At 41.7% G+C, this 26,830-nt stretch overlaps 1 protein-coding gene across 6 annotated transcripts in view; it reads left to right on the forward strand.

Moving 5' to 3' along the window:
- The first annotated feature begins 795 nt into the window (after positions 1-795).
- SLC44A3 (solute carrier family 44 member 3) overlaps positions 796-26,830 on the forward strand; it is a 107,116-nt gene continuing 81,081 nt past the window's right edge. For all 6 annotated transcript variants that reach the window (XR_006221712.1, XR_006221710.1, XR_006221711.1 and 3 more), the window contains exons 1-5: positions 796-896; positions 1,406-1,513; positions 5,041-5,183; positions 7,301-7,437; positions 8,349-8,442. Coding sequence is in view for 2 of the 6 variants with exons in the window: in XM_042997939.1 (XP_042853873.1) it covers positions 870-896; positions 1,406-1,513; positions 5,041-5,183; positions 7,301-7,437; positions 8,349-8,442 (509 nt within the window). In the remaining 4 variants the exon portion in view is untranslated. The remainder of the gene's footprint in view (positions 897-1,405; positions 1,514-5,040; positions 5,184-7,300; positions 7,438-8,348; positions 8,443-26,830) is intronic.

A 26,830-nucleotide genomic window follows, 5' to 3' on the forward strand; every position in this document is an offset into this window, starting at 1 on the left:
TTTTTAATGCTTTCCTGCTTCCGCTGGGGAGTTGCTGAAACCGCTCTTCTAATCACTAATTCCTCTTCAGCCGCATTGATTCTACTAGATTTATCCCACATTATTATTAATAAATAGCATCAATAAACAGTCATTCCAATTATTATATTTTTCATGCTTCATATTTCTCTGATTTAGATTCATGGGTTGTTTTTTTTTTTTTTTTTTTCCTGATTCATATTCGCTCTTCCCATCCCTCACGTAGTGTTTGCAGAGAACCACTTGAAAGCGCCTGCCCGAGGGCTTGGGTTCAACTCCTAGTTCTACAGCTTACAGCTGTGTCTCACTGAGCATGTCCCATCGCTGCTTTCCCGTGCCTCGGTTTCCCTCACTGCAGATCAGGGATAACAATGATTTCTGCTTTGTTGATGATTTCATAATGCTTGTCGAGCCGCTAGAACAGAATCCGGCACAGGTAAGTGCTACTTCCTTGTCGGCTGGGCGTAAAGCAGTACTCCACCCCTCGGGAAGGATTTGTTGAGACTCTGCTTCTTGCTCTTCGCAGAGGCGCTAATTAGGACGCGCGCAGGATCGTGGCTGAGCCGGGGCCTCCGCGCTTCGGTCGGCGAGATGGGCATCCCGGGAACCACCACCGCGCGGGTGGTGGACGCCGAGGGCCTGGGAACACGGCGGCCCTCCCGCTGACAGGTGACTGACCGGGGCGGGCCCGGAGCCGCTCCGGTGACGCCGAGGGCCAAGCTCGAGGCTCGCGGAGGCGGCCGCGGGGCGGCGCTGCGCCCCTTCCGGCTGCTGGGCCTTCTGGCCGCAGGCTCCTCTGCCGCGGGGCGCTTCGTGGGCTCCCAGTCTTCGGCCTGGCTGCGGAGCACAGGATGCAGTGTCCCGGCGCCGAGTACCTGGTGAGTAACCGCCGCGCGCAAAAAGGCCCCGTGGGAAGGCTGGGAGCCCCAGGGGAAGGTTCGGGCCACTCCTAGCACCTGCCCGTCCGGAAGCTTCCGCCTTCCCTATCCACCGGGATAGAGCCCAGCCCGCCCCTCGCCTTGTTCTGGGGACACGTGGCGGGGAGGATCTAGGACCCCACTCGTGTGCTCAGGCGGAGGCGCGGGAGAGGCTGGTTGCAGAGCACAAACTTGGGGTAGCCTACAGGTGCACCTCCAGGTAAGGAGTTAGCGACTGGGGACTTCACTTCTGCTCTGCACAGAGCAGGTTGTTTCAGAGTCTCTGTTGAAAGCTTCAGGAGGCCACGTTAAAAAAAAATGAAAGGAAGGAAGAAAAGTTACTTTGAGCAATCTTCGGTACATTTGGATTCAGTTTCCAGGTTATGACCCATATGGTTATTTATCCCCTTTTCCTCAACTCCTCAACCCCCCCCCCTTTTTTTTTTTTTTTTTTTTTTTTGGTCTGGAAGGTTTCTGCAGAGAGAACCCCCCGGAAAAGAGAGTGGAGACCTCAGATTTATAGGAAGTGCACAGATACAACATGGCTATTCCTCTTCTTTCTCTTTTGGACTGGTTTGGTAAGTATAGATGTCTAGTAGGGAAGAGACCACAGTGTGTTTCCTGAAATAACTGTGCCCACATGTAAATCGTATTCCTAGTGCCTTCCCTGGGGAAGCCTAGGGATCCAGGTGGTACCAGGTTAAAGTTTGTGCTACAATGAGAGACACCTGCCATTACCACACAGTAAGCATCGGTCCTGGGGAAGTTCTATCAGGTGTCTCTTAATCTCCTAGGCCGGCTAATTTGGAGAGGCTGTCTTATTACTGCAGGCCACAGTCTAATGAAAGACTCCATTAGGAAATGAGAGTCACTTCTTAGGATTGTTACTTAATAGGCCAGCATGTGATCCCTTATTATCTGAGCTCACTGCCTGGAAGTTCTTTTACCATCACAGCCCCCCACCAAACAAAGTGTTCATGAACTGTTTGCCATTCGGGCGAAAATCCTAGAGAGAAATTACTCTCACCTCAGCTGAGCGTCACACACACACTCTCTGTATGTTGTGTTTAGCAAAGGAAATGAGCCTTTGATAGAAACTCTCTAGTTAGGTGATGAATTTTTTCCCCATTCTAGTTTCTAGGTACATAGGATTGCTGGTAGACCTCATCAGGCTGTGCCACATGAGTCCTGGGAGGGTTTCTTGGCAGCTAAATCTGGATGCTTTGATACTTATTTTAGATACCTTATTGTGGGTAACAGCAGAAGGAGCCCTTCTCAGCTTCTTTAAAGATCATGTTCATGAAAACATCCATTCTAGACTGAGGCACACTGTTTGCTGTGCGGTTAATGATTAATTTACAAAGCAGCATAATAGCTACCCCATAGTAAATTACCTTTGTGGCAAGGATTTCAATTTGAATAGACCCTAAAATACCATGTTTGTTCCTCTTTCTTTGGAAAAGCATTTATTCACTGGTCGACTTTACCTACCGGTGTCTCACAGACATGGTTATAGGCACAGTGGAAGGTTGGGTCTTAAAGGTGTAACTGAATGTCCCTTTCATGGCTCTCGGAGCCCTCCTACGGGAGGAGCCGGGAGAGAGCATGTGTGTATACACCGCATCCTTCTTAGCTTCCCCACAGACGGCTGCTGTTCCTCTCTGGGCCTGGTGGGGTTCCGGTGCAGGGAGCAGCTGTCCTGCAGGCACCTGGCAGCTTCCGCCTCAGGTTGTCCATGTTACTCGGTGATCTTCCCTAGCCCCTCCACGGTTCAGACCTAGCACATCGCTGCCAAACTCTCAGCCCAACAGCCGCCTGGGGAAAGGATTTGTAGATGGCTCATCACAGCCTGAAGAATTATGAGCCATCTGAGAGGTGGCACAGAGCTGGGAACTGTTTTCAAATTACATGTCATTTACAGAATAAATTTGAAGGCTTCAATATGCCAGCATTCTCTTTCCTGTATTGCATTTGAATAATGAGAGCCCTTCAAGCTGACTGGCTTTTCGTATCTTCTGCAACTTTTTTTTTTTTTTTAACCACAGATACTTAAAAAAGGGCAAGGAGGCTTTTCTGCCTCTGCTGTTTAGCTTTCTGATCTTGTGACATCTTGAGCAGTAGTGAGGTAACATGCTAAATGGGGTTATTGATGGTACTGCCCCCCCGAGTTAAGACAAAGGAGGTTTAGGGTAAGAGGCTAGAATTACAGGCAGAGATGGTCTACTGCCAAGAGAAAGAGTAGCCTGCCTGTGTTTATATTTGCATAAGACGCACAGAACAGAATGTCTCAAATTCTGGACTGTCTCTGCCTCTACTTACCTCTCCAGCGTCCTCCCCCACCTGCCCGCCTCCATTCCCCTTTTAAGACTCCATTTTCTGGATCTCCCCTGGCACAGTTGACGGTGACCTCTTGACAGCCTCACCATACCTCGTAGACACGCCTACTGTATCACCGTCATACGGAATTGTAATTGTGCGTTTGAAATTAGAACAAAGTTCAAAGGTATAAAGTAGTAGAAATATGGCAAGGACTCAGTGTGCACCAAATCCCTCCCGCCCTAAAATACAACAAAAACAAAATGTCCGCTCCTCCCACAGGCTTCCCAAGGGAGATATTAACATAAAGAATGCTGGTAAGTGGAAAATACCGCTTTGCTATTAGCTCTCTGGTGAGCCGGGCAGAGGCACAGGACCCCTTTCCTCCAAGTCCAGACCCAGTCAGGACCTTCCCACGCTCCAAGCCGAGAGGGAGGAGAAGCTGCAGCCCGGGGCTGAGTATTCCCACCCCCACAGCCTCTAAGTACAGGATGAGCCAGCTGTCCCCCAGCAAAGGTGATACTCTCGTCCTGGAATCAGACCATGAGACTGAGGAGGTGCTGGGTGTGGGAGGGACAGAGAACCTGCCCATCTTCTGGGCTGAGTTCCTTGAAGGCAGGGACTTGGTTTTGTTCATATTTATGTCCCCTGGTCACGGTCTCTGGCACACACTGGGCATTTCAAGACTATTATCCTGATTTCTAAATTAGTAACAAATGCAGACTATCTGAAACATATTTGACTTTGGGACAGTCTACCTTTAGGACATAGGGCATCATTACTACATTTTATCGAATGATGTACTGTATCCTCACTCCCAGAACGATCATGTCAGCACTCGTTTTTCAATGCTATTCAATGCACTGTAAATTGGGAAACTTACAACACTAAGATCACATCACAGGGGGAGGTACACACTCAATCTTAGTGGAGGGCCCCATCACTACATATAATGAATGAGACAGTGGTTTGAGCTGAAGTTTCAAGTATTCCATATTCATGATGATATTGGGGAAAAAAGTGACTATAGTTGCAAGAGGTTGTTGTCCAGAATTCCTGAGATTCTTTATTTTGTATATTTTAAGCACTTATTCCAAAACACCATTTTCTCACTTGTTATGAACAGTATCTTGCTACACATCAACTGTGTTGTCTCTGTCCCTGAGGGTCAGAGTCCCCTAAATATAAGACAAAAAAAGAAAAAAAGAGAGAGAGAGAGGATGGGTGGGGTGGGGAGAAGGAAGAGGGGAAAAGAGGGAAGGCAGGACCAGTGAAGGAAACTTGGTGGGGCACGGGGGGGGGGGGGGGGGGGGGAGTGGGGAGGAAAAGGAAAGGGAAGAGAAGGGAGAGAGTTGGGGGAAGGGGATAGAAGGAAGCTTGGGGAAAGATGTGGCATGGGGGGGGGGGGGGAGGGCGGGAGCACTCAGATAAAGCAAGAACCTCCAGGGGGAAGAAAATTTGAGTTGCCCTGGTAAAGTTAGGCCCAGAAGAAAAAATGACAGACTCATGAAGAAAAGGATACAGAGGACATGGAGGTAAGAACACAGACAAGGATCCGTTCAGCCTTTTAGGATGTTCTCCCTACCTAACCTGTTAAAACAAGGGTGAGAGTGACAGCCTCCTGACTGATTTGAATGGTTGACATTGTTGCTGAAGGAGAGAAGTACAGTCATGCTGGGGAGATTCATTGTCTACCTGGCTCCACTTGATATCAACATCTTGAGGGATGCAGGGGCCCGTGTTTTCAGCCTGTTGGCCAACCTCTTATGTGCCACTTGAATTTTACCAGCTGTTCATCATGGGCTACTCGATGGTGGCAGGAGCCACGGGAAGACTCCTCTTTGGCTATGACAGCTTTGGCAACGTGTGTGGCAAGAAGAACTCCCCTGTAGAAGGGGCCCCTCTTTCAGGGCAGGACATGACCCTGAAAAGGTAAGTGTTCAAGTAAGTCCCCAACCTACAGGGGCTATACTGTATTTCAAAACTGTATAAATTCGCCATTTTGAGCCTGGAAAATGTTTTCTCATTTAAAACAATCAGCCCATCTCATAAAAAAGGAGGCATGTGTACGGTAGCGAAGACACAGGTTTTGGAATCAGCTAGTCCTCTGTTCAGATTCAGCCGGTGCTAATTTTCAGCCATGTGACCTTGGGCAGAGTACTTAACTTCTCTGAACCCGGTTTTCATCTTTTCAACTGGTTGTTGTGCCGGTCTCACAAGCTTATTTTAAGGATCCACTGAGATACTGCATGAGCTAAGACTTAATCTGTTAGTGGCTACTATTGTTATCCATAATGTATCAGAATCACGTTACCAATTGATGTTACCAGTTGTACATCATCCACAGTATTTTATCTGTGTGGTAATTCCTGAATCCCACCTGGGAATTCTGGGAACTTGTGTTCCACTCCCTCCCCAGTCTGTGGTCTCAACTATGGCACTGTAGTCTCACTACCCCCCAACTCCAACACAGAAACAGAAAAGGAAGAGAAGAAATAGGAATCCCCTGAGAGGCAAGAAAGCCTTGGCCATAGTTTTTCTAAGATGGAGGCTGCCTTGAAGTAATTTTTGAGACTTGATGATCAAAAGCCCCTCCTACGAGAGAATGTTGCAGTTCTGAATAGGTCTTGAGTACAAGTTTGGAGTCACCAAATACAGTTCTCAGACCACGCCCCTTCTACCACTCAGTGTTGCCCCTGAGGAGAGGGGCTCTACATTGCTGGATGTGGATCACGTGGACACATTTCCTCCTGCACTTGGGGATCACTTTAAAAAAGAAGGAAGAAGGGGGCTGCCCGGATGTATGTGTGCATGCTGAGAAATAGTCATCCTCTTGGAGATGTAAAGTATGCATTCCCAGGAGCCAACAGGTAGAGGCAACCAGGTGTCCATCAGCAAACACAGTGTTGTGTGTGTATATAATGGGATATTAGAATTTCCTTCCTCTTTAAGACCGACTAACACGAGGTACAACTTGAGTAAATCTGGAGGATGTTAGGCTAAGTGAAATAAGCCAGTCACAAAAAGAAAAATACTTTGTGATCTCACTATCTGAGGTCCCTAGAGTAGTCAAAGGCACAGAGACAGAAAGCAGAATGGTGGTTGCCTGGCACAGGGCTTGCTTAGTGGGTACAGAGCTTGGGTTTTGCAAGGTTATAAGGAGTTCCGTGGGTGAGTGGTGGGGATGTACTTAATGCCACTGTGCTCTACACCTAAAATGGTTAGTATGGTAAAATTTTATGTGTATTTTACCATAATTTCAAAAAAAATTAAACTATGTATCCTAAATTTGGGAAATCTGTTCCCCTGTCTCCTATCATACCACCTCCCTCTGTTCCGCCCCCTCCCCGCACCCCTTCACCAGGTCCCTCCAGGACTGCCTGTCTGGCAGGCTCCGGGGCTCCCCTTCTGGCGTCACTCTGATCTCAACAGCCTGGGGAGGTGTTGGGCATGGTCTGGGAGCTACCAGTGCCAGCCTGGCTCACGACCCCGCTAATAGCAACAACCAGCTTTCTTCTCGGCCCCATCTACCCAGTGGTGGAACAGTGGGAGTGGGAAGGGTCTCGTGACTTTCCTGGCTCTCAAACTGGCAGGTGGGGGAGAGGGGCAGGCTTTTCATTCACAGCCGGGGCCTCCCTCTTTCTGCTCACTCCCCTGAGGTCAGCTATTCTCTGAAGTACAGTTGAACACTCGGGTGCAAATATGTCTTCCGTGGACTTCGCTAGTAGTTCGTTCACGCACTGGCCTGATCTAGCATTCCATGTGCAGTTTAATCCTTTCCCTTCCTCAGGTCACCCCTTAGGTTCTCTCCCAGGAAATGCTGAATCTGGAAAAAGGAAGTTTTATTACTATTTGAGCATGATTCCTCCGCTGCACAACTCCATAGATGACCCCCAGTAGGCATAATACATGGTAAATTATTCTGAGGTGCTTGGCTATAAAAGTTTGCCTTAATTATTCCCACATTTGATAACATGGGTTTTAAGGCCCCTAATTAAACCCAGTGAGAGGATACGCTCTAAGATATTCTCATTTCATCTGTTTCCTAGACACGTATTCTTTATGAATTCCTGCAACCCGGAAGTCAAGGACGTGAGGCTCAGTTCCACCATCCTGTGCGTGTCGAGCTGTCCTGAAGAGCAGCTTGATACCCTGGAAGAGGTCCAGCTCTTTGCAGACAAGAATGGTAGGCACCAGGGGACGGGGCTCGCTCTTCCCCCTGAGGGCGGGAACCACAGTGGGGTAACCTGTGCAGACCTAGGTGAGACAGATTCCCCTGGCACTGCTTTCTCTGCAAAACTGGAGATTGTCATTGCCTGTGGTAGCCTCTTCTTGTGTGCGAGAGGCCATCAGTGCTTTCTCCTGGGCCTTGTACAGCCTCATTCAGCTCTATCTGGAATTTATCTGAAACCCTAGCTGTTCTCTGCTCACTGCCAGGGGATGGCCTTGCATATAGAGTATAGTGTAGACTGACGCTTAGGGCCCAAAGGCAGCGTCAGACGGAGGTCAGAGAGCTCTGTGCACAGGGCACATCCAGTCCTAGAGAGGAGCTGCCGGCTTTGTAGCGAATTGCTGACAAGTATGTTCTTTCATTACAATGTTGGGGCCCATGGATACTTGGCACTAATTGTTTACGTAACTGAAGCACCTTGCCCTGAGCCTGCTCATGAGATTTATGTTACAGGGAAAAGGAAAGTAAAAGAAATTTGAGGCAACCCGCTGCAAATTCTATCTGCCTGTGAAATGATGTGCCAGATTTTTAAAAAATTATTTGCAAGGCTGGGTTAAAAATATCAAGCCTATGCAATAAATCATTCCCCCCCCCCAAAAAAAAAACCCTTCAAATAATTTTTGTGCCAATTGCATAACTTTTAGTTTTAAACTGAGATTTAGGAGAGAGAGAAAGAGAGGCCTCAATCTGACCTCGAATTGGATGCTTATTCTTACTGTGTTTAGATCATCTATAGACGTGTCTTCTAAACCTGAGTGATGGATTCCATCTCCTTCTCGGTTTGGTAAACGGATGGTAGCTTTCTTACTGGCTCCCCTAGAAAGATGAGAGGGAGATAGTATAGTCTGTGTGTCTTCTGCTTCCAGGGTCCTTCCTGTGTGTTTACAGTTTGAATTCCATCAACTACACCCAGAATCCAAATGCAGACTCATTGTGTCCCAGGCTGCCGGTTCCTCCGAGGTAAAAAGCTTCCATATTTTTTCTTTATCCATCAACAGAAGTTATGGAGTACTTGCATCTGTTGCTCTTGTGGGTATTGTTGGAAGCAGGAAGGAGATATTTGGTAGAGCCCTACGGTCTACAGAAGGCCAGGGATAAACAAGGAGGAGCTATCTGCCCTATACATGATGGACAGTAGATTAGGAACCAGGCTACAGAAGGAGAAAACTCACCACTGGAAATACACATAGTCAGAAAATGGCAACACTGGAGCTAGCAGAATTCATATGCGAATCACCAGTTGAGTGGTTTGATAAAGTAGTTGGTATGTGTTTTTTCTACTCCAACTACTTATTACAAAGTAGAAAGTATTTTCTCTTTTATGGCAACCAGACATTGTTAGTTTTTACAACTCTAGATGTCTCCATAAGAAACAGACCTATATGGGTGAGGCCAAGTGGCCACCAAAAGCACCTGCTCAATGAGGACAGAAAACAGGTCCTTCTCAAGGATTCCACTTGTGAACTCCTTTTAGAGTCAGCCGTTCCTATCAACTAGTGTAGTACCTGGCACATAGGAGGTACCTTACAAATATTTGTAGAATAAAGCTGTAACGGTGACACGGTAGTTGTATTGCCACAGTAAATGGCTCACATTTGAGCCATCGAGAAAGGTAATGCGGAAAACACAATTACTAATCATCGCCACCGTCAGGATGCTGAGATGTTCTGAAGGAAGACTTGGTTTGTTTTGCATTACCATGCTTTTAAAAGTTGTAAATATACTTACAGTGAATGAGACCTCTGTGCAAAATCCCTGAGAAGTAATGATAATTGAAGTAGAACAGGGCATTGGGCCAACCGTCCAGTACAGTGTTAATCAAACTCTTGGCTGGGACCCACAGTAAAGAATGTATTCCATCTATACATGCACCTTCACACATCCTTATGAGTATAAAACAGAAATGCAAGTCTGTCAAAACAAGATTTCCCCTTACTGCAAATGATTTGTCCTAATGGTTTCAATTCTGTTTCACTTTTTAAAAACAGCAGTTTATTTCACCATCTTCTAATGGGTTGTGAGTATAGCTTGAAAAATGCTGATCTAACAGGTGCTAAAAAATAAAAAATAAAACTGCAGTCGATTTTAGCTACATAGGAGGAAAGAATATAGTTAACCATTCTCCTGGCATCTAAAATAAATACTTTGTGTTACAAGTAACTGGAAGAGGAGAGAATTATTTGCAGAGGAGAGTCCCATTGCATTTTTCTGTATCTTATTTTTTAAATTCTGAGTTTTGTTAGATATCATAAACATCTCTCAGTGAAACATAACTAAAGCCAAAAAAGTAAACTACAGTGGCTTAGTAGGTTAAAGGAAGATTATTTAACGCTTGAAGAGAGGGGTTTAACTTTGTACATTTTGACCATCATTTTGCCATTTCCCCTCCCCCAGGCTCCAGCCAACACCTTTCTACTCTCTGCTCCTGTGAAATTGACTATTTTAGATGCCACATATAAGTGAGGTCATATGGTATTTGTCTTCTGAGAAGATTGTTCTAGGGAACACAATTTGTAAGTGTGCCTGCAGAGGGAATTGGAAGAGAACGGAATTCTTCAGGCTGTAACTTAACCAGAGGTAGATAAATTCTTCCTATCAATGGGATGGCGGCTGTAATTCTATGGGAAGCTTGTATCTTGATATTGCTGCTGCTAATAGCGAGCATTTATTGAACTTTTGATACTTGCCAGGTACTTTCTAAGCTCTTGACATATTCATTGACCTGGACCTCCTCAAACCACTGTGCTGTAGGCCTTGTCTTCATCCCTGTTTTATGGTAGAAAAAACTCACGCAGGAGCAGCGTAAAGTGGCATAAGCAGCAGGTGGAGCTGGCCTGCAAACCCAAACAGGGTCCATATCTGTTTCTGTAATCCAAAACCAACCGTCAAGGCTTCATTGCTGTTATTTTACCTGGCAGATGGCCTCCTTGGGCTCACACCAAGGTGGGGGTACGGGGAGCCCCATAGCATGTGTCCTAGGGTCCCCATTTTTCTGCCACACCTGTCCTAAGCCTTTCACCCCCCAAATGCAGACCTTTCCATGGAAAGACAAACCTGTTGGTTGACCTTTCTCAACAGAGTCAGGGAGAGAGAAATCGCCTTGAGGGCTCCGTTTCCTTTTCCTACACAAGCAAGAGTTTGTTCTAAGATGGAAATTATCGTATTTATCATGGAAGAGCAGTGCCAAGAGTGAAAGCTTGAAATCATGAGAAGTGTGACCACAGGGCCAAAAAACATTTTCTAAATACCTCTATTGACTAAACCAATTGTTTCTTCTCCCTCTGTCGATCACGTGAGGAGAAACATACCCTTTTAGAGTAGTGGCTGAATATCAAGAAGGTTTGTGTCCCGAGGTATGAGCTTTTAAGAGCAGTGAAAAATGACAGAAGATAACAAGCAAGCGTATCTTTTTCCCTTTGGGGTTCCACATAATATTGTATTTTGAGTCCCCATGTATTTAAAATCCAAAAGGCTTGGGTTTTTCCATCAAGTAAGTTCTAGTCCTCACCTCCCACGTGGGTGCCCGTGCACATCACTGCGTTGTTTGCTCAGATGAATTCCAACAGCGTCATCGAAATGTACAGTCAGCTCTATGAATTACTTCCTGCAAATCTGAGTGGTTTTGCTGGTGAGAGAGGAAAAGGAGAAGTGGGGAAGAAACCACCATCTGGGGCCCAGTCACACCCCCTGCCCCAGCTAATCAAGTCCTCAGAGGGCAACTGGTCAACCACACACATCAGGGGTGACCCACACTTTACATGCTTCTCTGTCACTCTCAGGGCTGAGATGGGTCATTCTTTACCAGCACAGGGTTATGAAATGCCTGAAAAGCACCATCTTAACGAACCTTGTTGACAAAATTAATGTCTTAGGGAGAATTGTGCTTGGAGAAAAACAAAATGACATTAGATTTACATCTGACCTTATTTTTCAGAAATACTAATTGAAAGTTCAGAAAACATTTGCTCTAAAAACAATTCAGATTTATTGGTATTAAGACTATTTAGTAGGGGCATGCCTGGGTGGCTCAGTCGGTTAAGCGTCCAACTTTGGCTCAGGTCATGATCTCACAGCTTGTGAATTCGAGCCCTGCATCGGGGTCTGTGCTGGCAGCTCAGAGCCTGGAGCCTGCTTTGGATTCTGTTTCTCCCTCTCTCTCTGCCCCTCCCCTGCTCGCACTCTGTCTCTTTCTCAAAAATAAATAAACATTAAAAAATTGTTTAAAAAAAGACTGTTTAGTACTAGAAAAGGAAAAAATTAGAGGTTTAAAACTCAGAGAGCAGGAAGTAAAATTACTCTGCGGTGGTAAGAAAATTAGCTGAGGCGCCCCTGGGTGGCTCAGTCAGTTGAGCGTCCGACTTCGGCTCGGTCATGATCTTGTGGTTCGTGGGTTCAAGCCCCGCGTCTGTGCTGATAGCTCAGAGCCTGGAGCCTGCTTCAGATTCTGTGTCTCTCTCTGCCCCTCCCCAACTCATGCTCTGTCTCTCTCTCTCTCTCTCTCTCTCTCTCTGTCAAAAATAAATAAACATTTTTTAAAAATTTTTTAAAAAGAAATTAGCTGAAAAACTACAACTGATAAGAGAATTATGGAATTCAGGGAACACAATTGATAAACTGAAATCTGCAGCATTCCTATATTTTTTAAAAGACAACTTTTACTGCAGTGAGAAGAAATACAAAAACGAACTGGGTACTTCAATGCCTAGAGACAAATGTAACAAATATACATAACCATGAAAAGAACACTTTATTTATTTATTTATTTATGACATCTTTTTTTTTTTTCAAATTTTTGTTAAATTCTAGTTATCATACAGTGCAATAGTGGCTTCAGGAGTAGAATTCAGTGATTCGCTTACATACAACACCCAGTGCTCATAATAGCAAGTACCCGCCTTAGTACCCATCACCCATCTAGCCCGCCTCCCTCCCACCTCCCTCTGTCATCAACCCTCAGTTTGTTCTCTAAGACATTCATATGGTTTGTTTCCCTCTCTCTTTTCCCCCTCCCATATGTTTATCGGTTTAGTTTCTTATATTCCACATATGAGTGAAATCATATGGTTTTTGTCTTTCTCTGACTTATTTCACTTAGCATAATACATCCTAGCTCTATCCACATCATTGCAAATGGCAAGATTTCATTCTTTCTGATGGCTGAGTAATATTCCACTGTGTGTGTGTGTGTGTGTGTGTGTATATATATATATATATATATATATATATATACACACACCACATATATATATATACACACACACACATATATATATATACATATATATATATATATATATATACACACCACATCATCTTTATCCATTCATCGCTTGATGGACATTTGGGCTCTCTCCATAGCTTGGCTATTGTTGATAATGCTTCTGTAAACATCGGGGTGCATGTACCCCTTTGAATCTGTATTTTTGTATCCTTTGGGTAGATACCTAGTCGTGCAGTTGCTGTATCATAGGGTAGTTCTATTTTTAACTTTTTGAGGACCCTCCATACTATTCTCTAGAGTGGCTACACCAGTTTGTGTTCCCATCAGCAGTGTAAGAGGGTTTCCCTTTCTCTGCATCCTCACCAACACCTGTTGTTTATTCTTTTGTTAATTTTAGCCATTCTGACAGGCATGAGGTGGTATCTCATCGTGGTTTTGATTTGTATTTTTTTGATAATGAATGAGGTCGAGCATCTTTTCATGTATCTGTTAGCCTTCTGGATGTCTTCTTTGGAAAATCGTCTATTCACGTCTTCTGCCCATTTCTTAACTGGGTTATTTGGTTTTTGGGTATTGAGTTTGCTGAGTTCTTTATAGATTTTTGGGTACTAACCCTTTATCAAATATTTCATTTGCAAATATCTTCTCCCATTCCATAGGCTGCCTTTTAGTTTTGTTGATTGTTTCCGTAGCTGTACAGAAGCTTTTTATTTTAATGAGGTCCCAGTAATTCATTTTTGCTTTTATTTCCCTTGCCTCAGGGACATATCTAGTAAGTTGCTATGTCTGATGTCAAAGACATTACTACCTGTGTTCTCTTCTAGGATACTGATGGTTTCCTGTCTTACATTTAGGTCTTTCATCCATTTTGAGTTTATTTTGTATATGGTGTCAGAAGGTGGGCCAGTTTCATTCTTCTGCATGTTGCTGTCCAGTTTTTCCAACACCATTTATTAAAGAGACTGCCTTATTTTTCTGTTGGATATTCTTTCCTGCTTTGTTGAAGATTAGTTGACCATAGAGTTGTGGGTCCATTTCTGGATTTTCTATTCTATTCCGTTGATATATGTTTGCTTTTGTGCCCATACTAGATTGTCTTAATGACTAGAGCTTTATAATATAGCTTGAAATCTGGAATTGTGATGCCTCTGGTTTTGTTTTTCTTTTTCAGGATTGCTTTGACTTTTCCGGTCTTTTGTGGTTCCATACAAATTTTAGGATTGTTTGTTCTAGCTTCGAGAAGAATGCTGTGGTATTTTGATGGGGATTATATTAAATGTGTAGGTCGCTTTGGGTGGTATAGACATTTTGACGATGTTTGTTCTTCCAATCCATAAGCATAGAATGTTTTTCCATTTTTGTGTGTCCTCTTCCATTTCTTTCATAAATGTTCTATAGTTTTCATAGTACAGATCTTTTGCCTCTTTGGTTAAGTTTATTCCTAGGTATCTAATTGGTTTTGGTGAAGTTGCAAATGGGATTGATTTTTTTATTAAAAAGAACATTTTAATATGTTCCTGAGGTATAAGGAATACTTAAATGGAGAGACGGTGTTGTTGACAGTATGACTCAGCATTATAAAAAATGTCATTTCTCCCTAAGTCAAGCTATAAATTTGTCATGATTACAAACAAAACAAGCAGATTTTTTTTTCAGTAACTAGATAAGTTGATTGTAAATTTGTAAGGAAAGTTTTTTAAAAAGTAAAAAAAAAAAAAATCTGAAAAAGAAAAACAATGGAGACTAGCCCTTACAGTTTTTAAAAACTATTGTATTATAAAATTTAATAATTAAAATACTGTGGCCCTGTAACTGAACTAAAATGAGTTTCCTCTTTGGTGAGTCCCAGGCAGAAACTCCACCAGGTAAGTCATCACACAAAGGAAACTTTATTTGCCACGAAGAAGGAAATTATGGGGAATAATTTACAAAGCTGTGACTTCCCCAGCAGGGGTGAATGGGTTCCTTTTATTTACAGTTAAGATGAATATTTAGAAAGCGAAGCCTTGTCACCTAATGTAGAGGGAGGCAAGGTCGTGCTTGCGCCTTGAGGAAACGTGCCTGTGCGTACATTGTATGTTACGTAAATGAGACTTGTGCTTCTCTTTGGGTGGACATTTTAGTATTATAATGAGGTAAAGGTAACTGTCTCTCACTCCATGGGTCACTCCATGGTCCTATGCAGGTGTGAGTCAGGGGTTAAGCTCAAACTTGTGTGGGTGGTCTGGGCCAGCTGGCACTCTTCCTCAGGACAGTCATTATTGTTTGAGGGATAGTTTCTGTTTCGAACACAGTTGCTATGCCCCTTGGGTCTTTTGTCTGGATTAAGAGAGAAGTTGGAAAGAAGGATTTAAGGGGAAATGTAGGGCAGAGGTCAGCAGGTACCAGCAGACGAGCAATAAAGACCCTGTCTTGGGGTCTAGCTGGTGACAGCACTAGTTCACGTGTAGAAAAATCAATAGAAGATACTAAGCAATCCAGGAATAGACCCAAAGGCTTACAGGAATTTAGTACATGATAAAAGTGACAAATCAGTGACAAAATGGCTGGCTATTGAGCGAGTGGTGTTGGGACAACTGGACAGGCATCCAGGGGAAGAGCTGGATCCAAACCTCATGCCTTATATGAATAAATTCCAAGTGGATTCAAGACTTTAATGTATAAAGTGAAACTGTAAAGTATGAGAAGCCATGGGAGAATTCTTCTATAACCTGAAAGTAAGGGAGCCTTCTATCCATGACTTAAAACTCAGAAGACATAAAATTAAACAATTGATGAAATGAACATCTCTGCCTGAGAAAACACTAGAAGCAAAGTTAACAGGCAAATAAGTTGCAATTTGTATAAAAATATTAGTTTCTCTAATTTATAAAAAATCTTATTAATCCAACTTCTAGAAGACCATATCTCAGTATAAAAATGAGATAAAAAATGTGAATAGATGCTTCAAAGAAAAAAATAGTGTTGTTTAAACATATTAAAAGAGGCTGGACCTCCCTCACGATAGGGGAAGTGCTGATGTTTTCACACTCCCGATGTTTAGGTGACAGCATCCAAAAGTTGGATGATGCACTCCACTGACAAAGGTGTAGGGAAATAGATACTTTCATACATTGCTGAGGCAGGGATCTGAGGAGGGCAATTCATCAATATTCATTGGTGAAGAATGTATATGCCTTTAAGTCAAGCATTTGTGCTTCTAGAAATTTAATCTACAGGTATACCTGTAGAGTATGAAATGACATTTGTACAAATGTATTCACTGCAGTGTTTGTAAGAGCAGAAGAGTGCAAACAATCTCCGCGGCTGTCAGTAGCAGGCTGCTTAAATAAATTACAGCATTGCATTTAATGTAACACTATTTAGAAAGCTAGGAATAGCTGAGAATGTTCTCTGATAAAAGAGCATCAGTGAGCAATCTCCAATTAATAGTATACTTAACTGTGAACTATTGAATTCTTGCCTACCTGAGAACAAAGCAAGATTATCTTCTCTGACCACTTCCATTCAGCATTGTAATGGAGGTCCTAGGAATTGCAAAAGAGGAAGGAAAAGAAATAGAAAGGAAGAAATGAAACCATCTTTTTTACAGATGACCTAATTGTTTATATAGAAAATCCAAAAGAATCTACAAAGTAACTACTAAATGAACTTAACAAAATTGCAATATACAAGGTCAAATTGCATTTCTATGTATTTGCAACAATTAGGAAATAATTTTTAAAGTCCATGTTTAGCGTCAGAAGAATATAGCTAGGAATAAATTTAACAGAAGACATGGAAGATGTGGGACTGAAAACGTTAAGACCTTGCTGAAATTAAAGAACTCCAAAATAAGTGAAGAGATAGACCTTGTTCACGAGTTGGAAGTTTTAATATTGTTAGGATGTCATTTCTCTTCAAATTGTCCTACAGATTCAATGTAGCGCCCCCAACATAATTTTTGTAGAAATTGACAAGTTCATGCCAAAAAAAAAAAAAAAAAATGCAGAAAAGCTGAAGACCTACAGTCACACAAAAAATTCTTGAAGAACAAAGTTAGAAGACTCATACCAGCTGATTTCAGGAGTTACTATGAAGTTACAGTGATTAAGACAATGTGGTGTTAAAAAACAAAGTTCAGGTGTACCTGGGTGTCTCAGTCAGTTAAGCGTCAAACTTCGGCTCAGGTCATGATCTCACGGTCTGTGAGTTCGAGCCCCGTGTCTGGCTCTGTGCCGACAGCTCAGAGCGTGGAGCCTGCTTCGGATTCTGTGTCTCTCTCTCTCTGCCCCTCCCCCACTCGTGCTCTGTCTCTGTGTCTCAAAAGTAAAAAAATGTAAAAAAAAAAAAAGTTCAACTGAATACATTTGAAGTTCTAATTGGCTTTATTAAAGAATTCATGAATAGACAGCATGTACCCAGCAGGTAGAGGAGAGCTCTGAGAAGTTGCACAAAATGGTTTTTATAGGAAGGTGGGTGGGATAAGAAAGTTATTAGCAAAAGGAAAGGATTGTTCCAGGCAAGGTAGCTTTCTTTCCCTTAGGAAAATGAAGGGGTTTTATGCAGATTACTTCATTTATATGGTGCTAACTGAAAAATTCCTGGCTGACTGGTTAAGACTACACGGGGGCGGGGACTTGAAAGTGCAGCTAGATTAGATATTAAGCCCCAGGCTTGGAAACTTGGTCTAAGTGACACCATTTGGGGCATATAGATTTCTTTCTTTCTTTCTTTCTTTCTTTCTTTCTTTCTTTCTTTCTTTTTCAATGTTTATTTATTTTTGAGAGAGAGAGACAGAGTGTGAGCAAGGGAGGGTCAGAGAGAGAGAGGGAGACACAGAATCTGAAGCCAGCTACAAGCTCTGAGCCAGCAGCACAAGAGCCAATGTGGGGCTAGAAGTCACAAACTGTGAGATCATGACCTGGGCCGAAGTCAGACGCTTAACCAAGTCACCCAGGTGCCCTTGTAGTTTTGTTTTTTAATTTTTTTTTAATGTTTATTTATTTTTGAGAGACAGTATGAGCAGGGGAGGGACAGAGAGAGAGACAGAATCTGAAGCAGGGTTCAGGCTCTGAGCTGTCATCAGCACAGAGCCCATCGCAAGGCTTGAACCCACAAACTGTGAGATCAAGACCTGAGCTGAAGTCGGATGCTCAACTGATTGAGCCACCCAGGTGCCCTTATAGTTTTCTTTTTTTAACAGTTACTCCATTTTGATTAGATTCTCCAAGTAACTGAGAGATGTGATCAAAATTGAGCTATTGCTCTGAAGTTCTTGGCAGTTTTTGTTGTTCCTTTATGTTGTATCCAAAGGTCATGACATTTTTGCTTAACCTCTGTGATAGTCACAGGACATGGCTTCAGGTGTACATTCTTTAAGTGGTTTATTTTCTTCGTTCCTTAGACATTTCAGTCTTAGGGAGATCGTTTGTTTGTTGGTGAGCCACTGTGATCATGCATGTAAAGCTTTTGAGAGAATAAGTGCACCAGGGAGATTATTATGATCCCTATAAATAGGATAATTCCCAATATTTGGAGTGTACTTTAGAACCATGGTCCCCAAGACCCCATGGAAGGGGTCATCTTTTTAAGTCAAGTGATGTGTTCTGTGATTTTATGTAATTGAATTTCAGTTTCCCCATAAGTGTTAATCCAGACACAGCAGGTGATGTTGGCCAAGGCACAGACACTTCCTTGCTCAGCTAAAAGATAATCAAGAATTGTTCTAGTATCAAGGACAACTTTGGCTAGAGGGATCTTTGCTGGGCTGCTATTGTTTTAACAGCAGATTTTGCAATAATTTTAAGAATTAAGGGAGAGTTTTTAATCATAGCCTCCCTTACATTTATCTCTAGCCAGAGACATAAGGACCTGCCATAAGAAGTGAATTCTGGTCATGAAACTCTCCTTGGTACGTCCTTTTTAACTCAGCAATGTAAATTAAAGAGAGTCAACCAATTAGATGTCTGATTTTGCTTGTGAAATGTTAGAGGCACCGTTAGATTTTTCTCTTAGCCTGAAACAAGAGGTTCCCCCCCTTAGCAACAGCCTGGGAGATACTGATGAGGGAGCTATCTTTCCAGGCCAGTGCCACAGTACAGGAAAGGAAGAGAAGGAAAAGGGGGTTTACGTTTAAAGTATGAAGTCTAAGTCTGGCTAGATTGATGCGGAGGTATCCAGCGTGTGTGCAGAACAGTGTCAGGTAGATCTTTCTTTAGCTGTGAGATGTGTTTCCAAGGCTCAATATCTTTTAGTTTTACAGCTGTGTCAGTGTTCTGGAGCACTTGGTAGGGTCCCTTCCTTCGGGCTCAGAGCCGTTTTTTCAGCAATGATGTTTCCACAATACCCAGTCACCAGGTTCCAGACTGTGACCAACAGGATCCTTTGAACTTGGGGTAAGGGAAAGCATCTTTAACATGTTGATGGTGGGCTTTAGCATAAAAGACTTATAGTAGCTTATCATGCTAGCACAGGAGAGGATCAGCAGAAAGTTGTTTACTGATAGAATTCTACAACATTAGCGAGGTCTTGTTAAGGTTTGTATGATTTGCTCCATGCAGTGGTGCTTTGATCAGGGGGGATGGTGAAGGAAACATACTTTCTAACAGTTTCTTTGCTTTTGTTGGGAGGCATCAACCTTGCAGCGGGAAAAACCTTCAGCCCATCCAGAAAACATACCTCCAGTAACAAGAACATGTTAATAATCCATGCTAGGTGGCAGTTGAATGAAGTCCAGCTGGAGATGTTCAAAGAGGGAGGAGGTTTGAGGCCTCTGTGAACAAAAATTTTTCCAGACCTATGGACCTGACAGGTTAGACATTGATGGTAAATGGTTTTCACAGTCTTATTATAGAAGTCTCCCCAGCAGTGTTTAATTATAATTCATCTTAATGTTTATATTTGTTTTTGAGACAGAGACAGAGCATGAGCAGGGGAGGGGCAGAGAGGGAGGGAGACACAATCTGAAGCAGGCTCCAGGCTCTGAGCTGTCAGCACAGAGCCCAACACGCGGGGCTGGAATCCATGAACCGTGCGATCATGACCTGAGCCGGTTTGAAGCTTAACTGACTGAGCCACCCAGGAGCCCCAATTGTAATTCATCTTAAACACCCCATAGTGGGTAAAGGAATTAAAATTAAAAAATTAAAATTAAAAAATGGGGTTTGTCAGGGAATCAGGAAGAACCAGTTGGCCATCTTGGCCACAACATTTAACACTTAACTAACACTGTAAACTGTTTAATGTACAGCTATTGTTTACCCATCTTAATTTCTCCAGGTTTAGAGCAGACTGTTGCCATGTTACAAGGACATTTATCCTTCTGTGGACTGTAGCAGAATGGACTTTATCCACATGTGACATAATCTTACAAATATGATGTAAAGGACAGAGGCTTAGTATTACTTATTTGACAAGGTGTCCCCTGTAATTTACATATCAAATAAGCCTAATTAGTTTAACAAAGTTTTGGAATATTCCAGGTCAAAGACTTCACTTAACATTTGATTTTAGGAAGTTTGTCAAAGTATCAAAAAAAAAAAAAAAAAAAAAGGTGTTAAACCATTTGCCTAAATAGGGTCACAGGTCATTATGAAATTTAATATTTAAAATGTAAAGACATTTTCACCATTTTATGAAAGGAGACCAAAAGTCCAAGAAAATCTTGCCTTTTTACCAGAGAGAAAACCAAATTCTAATTTTGTACCAGCTTACCTGATATTAAAACTTATTTTTTAAAATGAATTCATTTTAATCTTAACCAGCTTGACTGCACATTAAAATTCCTTTTCAGAGATTCCTTTTCCACAAATGTTCTACAACTTTTCTACATTCTGATTTTGTCCTATGTTTTTCCTCTTTAAACAACCAGCCTTATTTTAGGACAAAATTACTTTTTTTCTCCATAACAAAAAATGCATCTCCATTTCTCACACCTTTGTTTTTTTTCACTGAAAACACATCCTTCTTCCTTCGAATATGGAGATATTCATATCAACCTATCAGGTGTCATATCAGCATTCTTTTTTTTTTTTTTTTTTTTTTTAGGAAGAGCACGTGTGTGTGCAGGGGAAGGGCAGAGAGAGAGAGAGAGAGAGAGAGCGAGCACACAAGAGAGAGAGAATCCCAAACAGATTTCACTTGGAGCCCAATGTGTGGGGCTGTATCTCAGAACATGACATCATGACCTGAGCTGAAGCCAAGAGTCAGACACTTAACCTACTGAGCCACATAGGTGCATTCTTTAAATTTGCAAATTTATGAATATATTTCAAAATTTCTAAAAGCATGTACCTTTTGGAATATGTTAAAGTATAGCATTAACATATCCAAATATCTTTTAATTTCTCTGTAATGAGAAACCAAAAGTGGATAAACCTATGCTTAGCAATTAATGTTTTAGTATTTTGTCTTATTTGGAAATGATGTGTAGGTATTGAATGAATTTATTCCTCATTTAACTTAACTCCTCATTTAACCTAACTCAGCAAAACATTAAGGTTTGTAGGTTACCAAAAAAAATTTTTTTTTGATAAAACTATTTAAGCAGACATAAATAGTGCTAAAAAGTTCATTTGTAAACTTTTATCTTGCTTACATCTAGTTAAAGTACTCGTCCTTAATAATTATGTTAGCTTACCTACAAAAACTTCATTAAACATTAGGTAAAGTCAGCCATTATCCTAAGCTATCTTTTTTTTTTTTTTTTTGACAGATCTTACAAGTGCTAACATGAATTTATTTGGCTAGTAAACTCCAAATAAAAATTTTATGTTGGGGTGCCTGGGTGGCTCAGTCAGTTAAGCATCTGACTTTGGCTCAGGTCATGATCTCACAGTTTGGGAATTCAAGCCCCACCTGGGGCTCTGTGCTGGCAGCTCAGAGCCTGGAACCGACTTCAGATTCTGTGTCTCCCTCTCTCTCTGCCCCTTCCCCGCTCGCACTCCGTGTTTGTTTGTTTCTCTCTCTCTCTCTCTCAAAAATAAACATTAAGAAAAAAGTTTTATATTTAATCTTGATGATTCTACTGTGTCTCCCTCTCTGCCCCTCCCCCACTCTCGCGCGCTCTCAAAAATAAATACACGTTAAAAAAAAAGTTTTATATTTAATCTTGACCACCCTAAAGACACGTCTGTTTAATTAAGCCATCAAACTTCAATTAGCTCTCATATCAAATATTTTTCCAGATCAGGTGAATTTGAAAAACATTTGGGTTTCTAGTTTCTGGGTTTTTTTTTTAATGTTTGTTTATTTTTGAGAGAGAGTGAGAGTGTGTGTGTGCATGAGCACAGGAGGGACAGAGAGAGAGGGGAACAGAGGATCCAAAGCGGGCTCTGTGCTGACAGCAAAGAACCCAGCGCAGGGCTCAAATTCAGAAACCATGAGATCATGACCTGAGCTGAAGTTTGACTCTTAACCAGCTGAGCCACCCATGCACCCCTGGGTTTCTAGTTTCTACCTAAGAGATTTAGAATGGCCAAACCATATGGGCACTTTCCTTCAAACCATCTAAATAGAGCTCTTTTACAGATTAATTTTAGCAATACCATCTGCAGGTAGAAAATATTACATAACTACAGCATACATATACATACACACATATATATGTACATGGTGTGCAGGGGCACATAGCACCTGGCTCTGGGGGCCCCAAGCAGACCAGGTTCGGCCACTTACCGCTAACAAGATCCAAAAGCAGAGAGACCAGTGGTGGGGAAACAAGAAAATTTATTTCAGCTAGTCCCCTATCAGGACCACAGCTGACTAGTGTCTCAAAGACTGTCTCAAAGTGCCGAAAATACTCCCAGGTTTTATATTAGGAAAATCTGAAACAAAGGTCGATGGGTAGGTGCAGGGGGACAGCTGATCATTGTCTTGAGGTCAGTCCTGTGGGGTCTTGCAGGCTCCGGACAGTCCTTACTGCTTGAGGGGCAGTTTCGGTCCCATCCTGGGATGCCTTCCCCACCAGGTCTTTTGCCTGAGTTAAGAGATAAACTGGAAAGAACTTAATCGGTGAGAAAATACAAACTGATGTCAAAAACGAGGTAGTTGAAGTCCTCTTTCATTTGACACACAGGAACATTGAGAGAGACAGAAAACTTACAGCTTCTATTTTAAAATTACCTGCCATGAAATAGGTATGAAATTGACTAGTTATAAAATTTGGATCCGAGTTAGTTTTTCCCATAGATGGAATAAGTTAAGCTGAACTGTCGAGATGACTACAGCTTTTTAAAAAATATTTGTGGAGAAGACACTGAAGATGTGTTGTCTTTGGCAAGTCAGGTTCCAAATGACCTTTCCCCCTTTTGTTTTTTCTTGATAAGAATACCTCCCTAAAATTTGCACTTCAAAGAGATGGGCTGGAAAAGCCCAGGAGAACACTAGACAGAACACTGAGCAAGGACAGTTTAAAGGCACAGGGAAAACACTCCACTACCCTGCCCCCCCCCCCCCAATGACTTTGATCCCCTTAAAGCCAAAAGTTTTATACTTACCAGCCTTTTGAGATAAATAGGGGAGGCTTGGGAATTGGTAGAAAGGACTGGTGTTCTTTGAATTGTTTCTGGAGTCACACCTCTGGCCCTGTGAAGACAGCTTTGTAAAACCAGGACGGCTGTTTTTAATTCCTCAGAGAACTGGGTTGCCACCTAATATCAAAGTGTGTATAAATACACACCCACCCACCTATAGGCATACCTTCTTTTCCTCTGGGTACATTTAGCTTGGGGGCAGAAGACCAAAAAAAAAAGTTCCTCTCAGGCTCTGAATATCAGTTTCCAATTTGACCAGATTTCTGATTCTGGAATTATTAAGTCCTTTCAAATATCTTGTCAAGTTCCAGCCAGGTCAAACAGTGAATATTTTTGGCAATATTAAACAACCTCCTGGACCCAAGAGCCATCCTCAAAGAGGGTTATGTAAAATATAGCATCTTCACAAGATCTAAAGTCGCTTGCAAAGATAGCCCAAGAAAGAACCAACAATCTGCATATCCCAGGCAGAAAAAAAGAAAGTCAGGCTATGTTCTTAAGATGCAAAAGGAGACAAGCAAGAAGGAAATAGTTATTCCCAGGACAGAAAGGAAGGGATAATGTATGTGTATGTGGAAAGGAAGGGACAATAGTGAATTTTTATTCCCTTCTCTCAACTGGGTTCAGGAGGTGATCTGGTTTTTTTTGTTTGTTTGTTTGTTTTTTTTTTTTTTTTTTTTGTTAATGTTTATTTTTGAGAGAGAGAGAGAGAGAAAGAGACCACCAGCGGGGAAGAGGCAGAGAGAGAGAGAGAGAGAGAGAGACAGAATCCGAAGTGGGCTCCAGGCTCTGAGCTGTCAGCACAGAGCCCCACGTGCGGCTCGAACTAACAAACTGTCAGATCACGACCTGAGCCAAAGTCAGATGCTTAACCGACTGAACCACCCAGACACCCCAGGAGGTAATTTATAAAAACTCTTGAGGATCCTCCTGGAGTTGAAGAAACACTTTAACTATGGCCATTAGTTGGACCTTTGACCAAGGAGTGAGAGATATCTGAAGTGGATCACCTGTAGCCTGGAATGGTCTTATTTCAAAAGGTCACTGTGTCCCAGTCTCTTCAGAATGGAAAGCCAGTTCAGCCTGAGGCTTACTGGGGTGGGTACTCAAAGAGTAGAGGGGAGCAGTAAGAGTTACCACAGTCTTACAGTCTTGCGTTAGATACCTTTCCTCCTTTTTCATTAGCCTTTCGTAATGAATCTTTCACTGAAGCTATTTTGGAATCTTGAAATCTTTTGGAGGCTTCTGCATGCCAGCTGCAACAGGTATCCCATTCTGTTTAATTTGGGAACTCTTGCTTTGCTTTGGAGTGTACTTCTTAAAGGAATGATCTTGTCTAATTGGAAAGTTCACCATAATGGCCATTGTAATTACACATTGTTCTTGGTGAAACTTTTTTTTTTTTATTTGCTACATACTTGCAACTTCCAGGAGTGTAGTTGTTAGACACAAAATAAGCGAGTGCCCCGGAAGGTGACCTGCTCAGCCCTCTGGATACAGAGGATCTCTATTCCTTTTAGTTAGGCCTTCGGGTTCCCAGCTAAACTAATACCAGAGAGGGAGCCACTGCTGTGCTGGGGATTGTGTTTTACAGGCGTGCCTCCTCGCACAGTTTTCTCAAGGTTGGCAGGTGACCTAGTGTTAATCTAACCTGTTCCACGACCAACCGTCCTAATGCAGGAGCCTTTAAGTTAGGCGGCAAGCACTCTAACAGATCTTAAATGCTCCACCCATGCCCACCAATTTTTGTGGCATTTTGGCCTCCAAGATCCCTGCTAGCAATAGCCTTTATTTACATAAAACAAGACAAACATGTGCCCCAACATACCAGCAGTAACCAAACCATGGTATTGCAGACTGGCCAAGAGAGGGGCGTGCAACTAAAAGGAATGAACCGGCAATACACATCACAGCTAAGTGGAGGAAGCTTTACACAGAAGAATACATACTGGATGATTCCACTGAAATAGGAACATGGCAAGAATCAAAAGTAGTTTGTAGTTCTATAAATCAAATTAATAGTGCCTCTAAGTGTTGGAGGTTGATTGGAAGAAGTTTTGAAAGGACTGTCTGGGATGATAGAAGTGTTCTACATCTTGAAAGGGGTGATAGTTACATGAACATCTATATTTGTCAGAGGTCCCTCATTGTTTATTTAAGATCTGTATATTTCACTCTATGGAAATGTTATTTCAGTAAAAGTAAAGGGAATCCCTTATATACTGATATAGACAGAGCTGCAAGATGTTTTCGTTTTAAGAAGAAAACAGACTACAGGGGCACATGGGTGGCTCAGTTGGCTAAGTGTTTGACTCTTGGTTCTGGCGCTCATGGTCTCGTGGTCTGTAGGATCAAACCCAAGTGAGGCTCCACGCTGACAGCACAGAGCCTGTTTGGGATTCTGTCTCTCCCTCTGCCCCTCCCCAACTCATGTGCATGCTCTCTCTCTTTCCAAATAAATTAATTAAAAAAAAAAAAAGACTATAGAGCAGTATGCTGTATACTAAGTATAATTTATGTGTTCACATACATGTAAGTGTATATATATGTGCACGTATTTGCTCATGTAACTTATATCAAGCAATCATAACCTATAGGATGTAGTCAGAAAGCAATTTTATTTTTGTGTCTCTTTTTATTTATTAAAGTATTACATAGTTATGTTAGTTTCCGATGTGCAACATATTGATTCTATACGTGACTCAGTGCTCACAATGGTGTTTGTCACCAAATGATATTACAATATTATTGACTATATTCCCTATGCTGTACTTTTCATCCCTGTGTCTTAGGTATTTTGTAACTGGACGTTGTACCTCTTAATGCCCTTTTGCCTATTTCACCATCCTCCCACTTACCTCCCCTCTGGCAACTATCAGTTCTCTGTATTTATGAGTCTGTTTTTTGTTTTGTTTATTTGTTCATTTCTTTGTTTTTAGATTCTACACATAAATGAAATCATATGGTATTTTTTTCCTCTGTCTTATTTCACTGAGCATAATAACCTCCAAGTTCATCTATGCTGTCGCAAATGATAAGATCTCATTCTTCTTTAGGGCTGAATGATTATATAGTTATATATATAGCTATACATACTTACATACATAGTCATATATATAGTTATATACATAGTTATATATGTATATACATAGTGTTATATATATATAGTTATATATATATGCATAGTTATATATAGTTATATATACATAGCTATATATATATACATAGTTATATATATACACATAGTTATATATATAGTTATATATATACAGTTATGTATATAATTTTTTATATATATAGTTATATATGTAGTTGTATATATAGTTATATATGTATAGTTGTATAGTTATATATATATATAGTTGTATATATAGTTATATATATAATCATATATATAGTTATATGTACATAGTTATATGTATATAGTTATATATACACATAGTTATATGTATTTAGTTATATATAGTTATATACATAGTTATATAGTTATATATATGTACCACCTCTTCTTTATCCACTCATGTATCAATGGACACTTGGGCTACTTGCGTATCTTGGCTATTATAAATAATGCTGCAAAAACATAGAAGTGTATATACCTTTTTGAAATAGT

This window comes from Panthera tigris, chromosome C1, assembly GCF_018350195.1.
Source record: "Panthera tigris isolate Pti1 chromosome C1, P.tigris_Pti1_mat1.1, whole genome shotgun sequence".
Classification (NCBI taxonomy): Eukaryota; Metazoa; Chordata; class Mammalia; order Carnivora; family Felidae; genus Panthera; species Panthera tigris.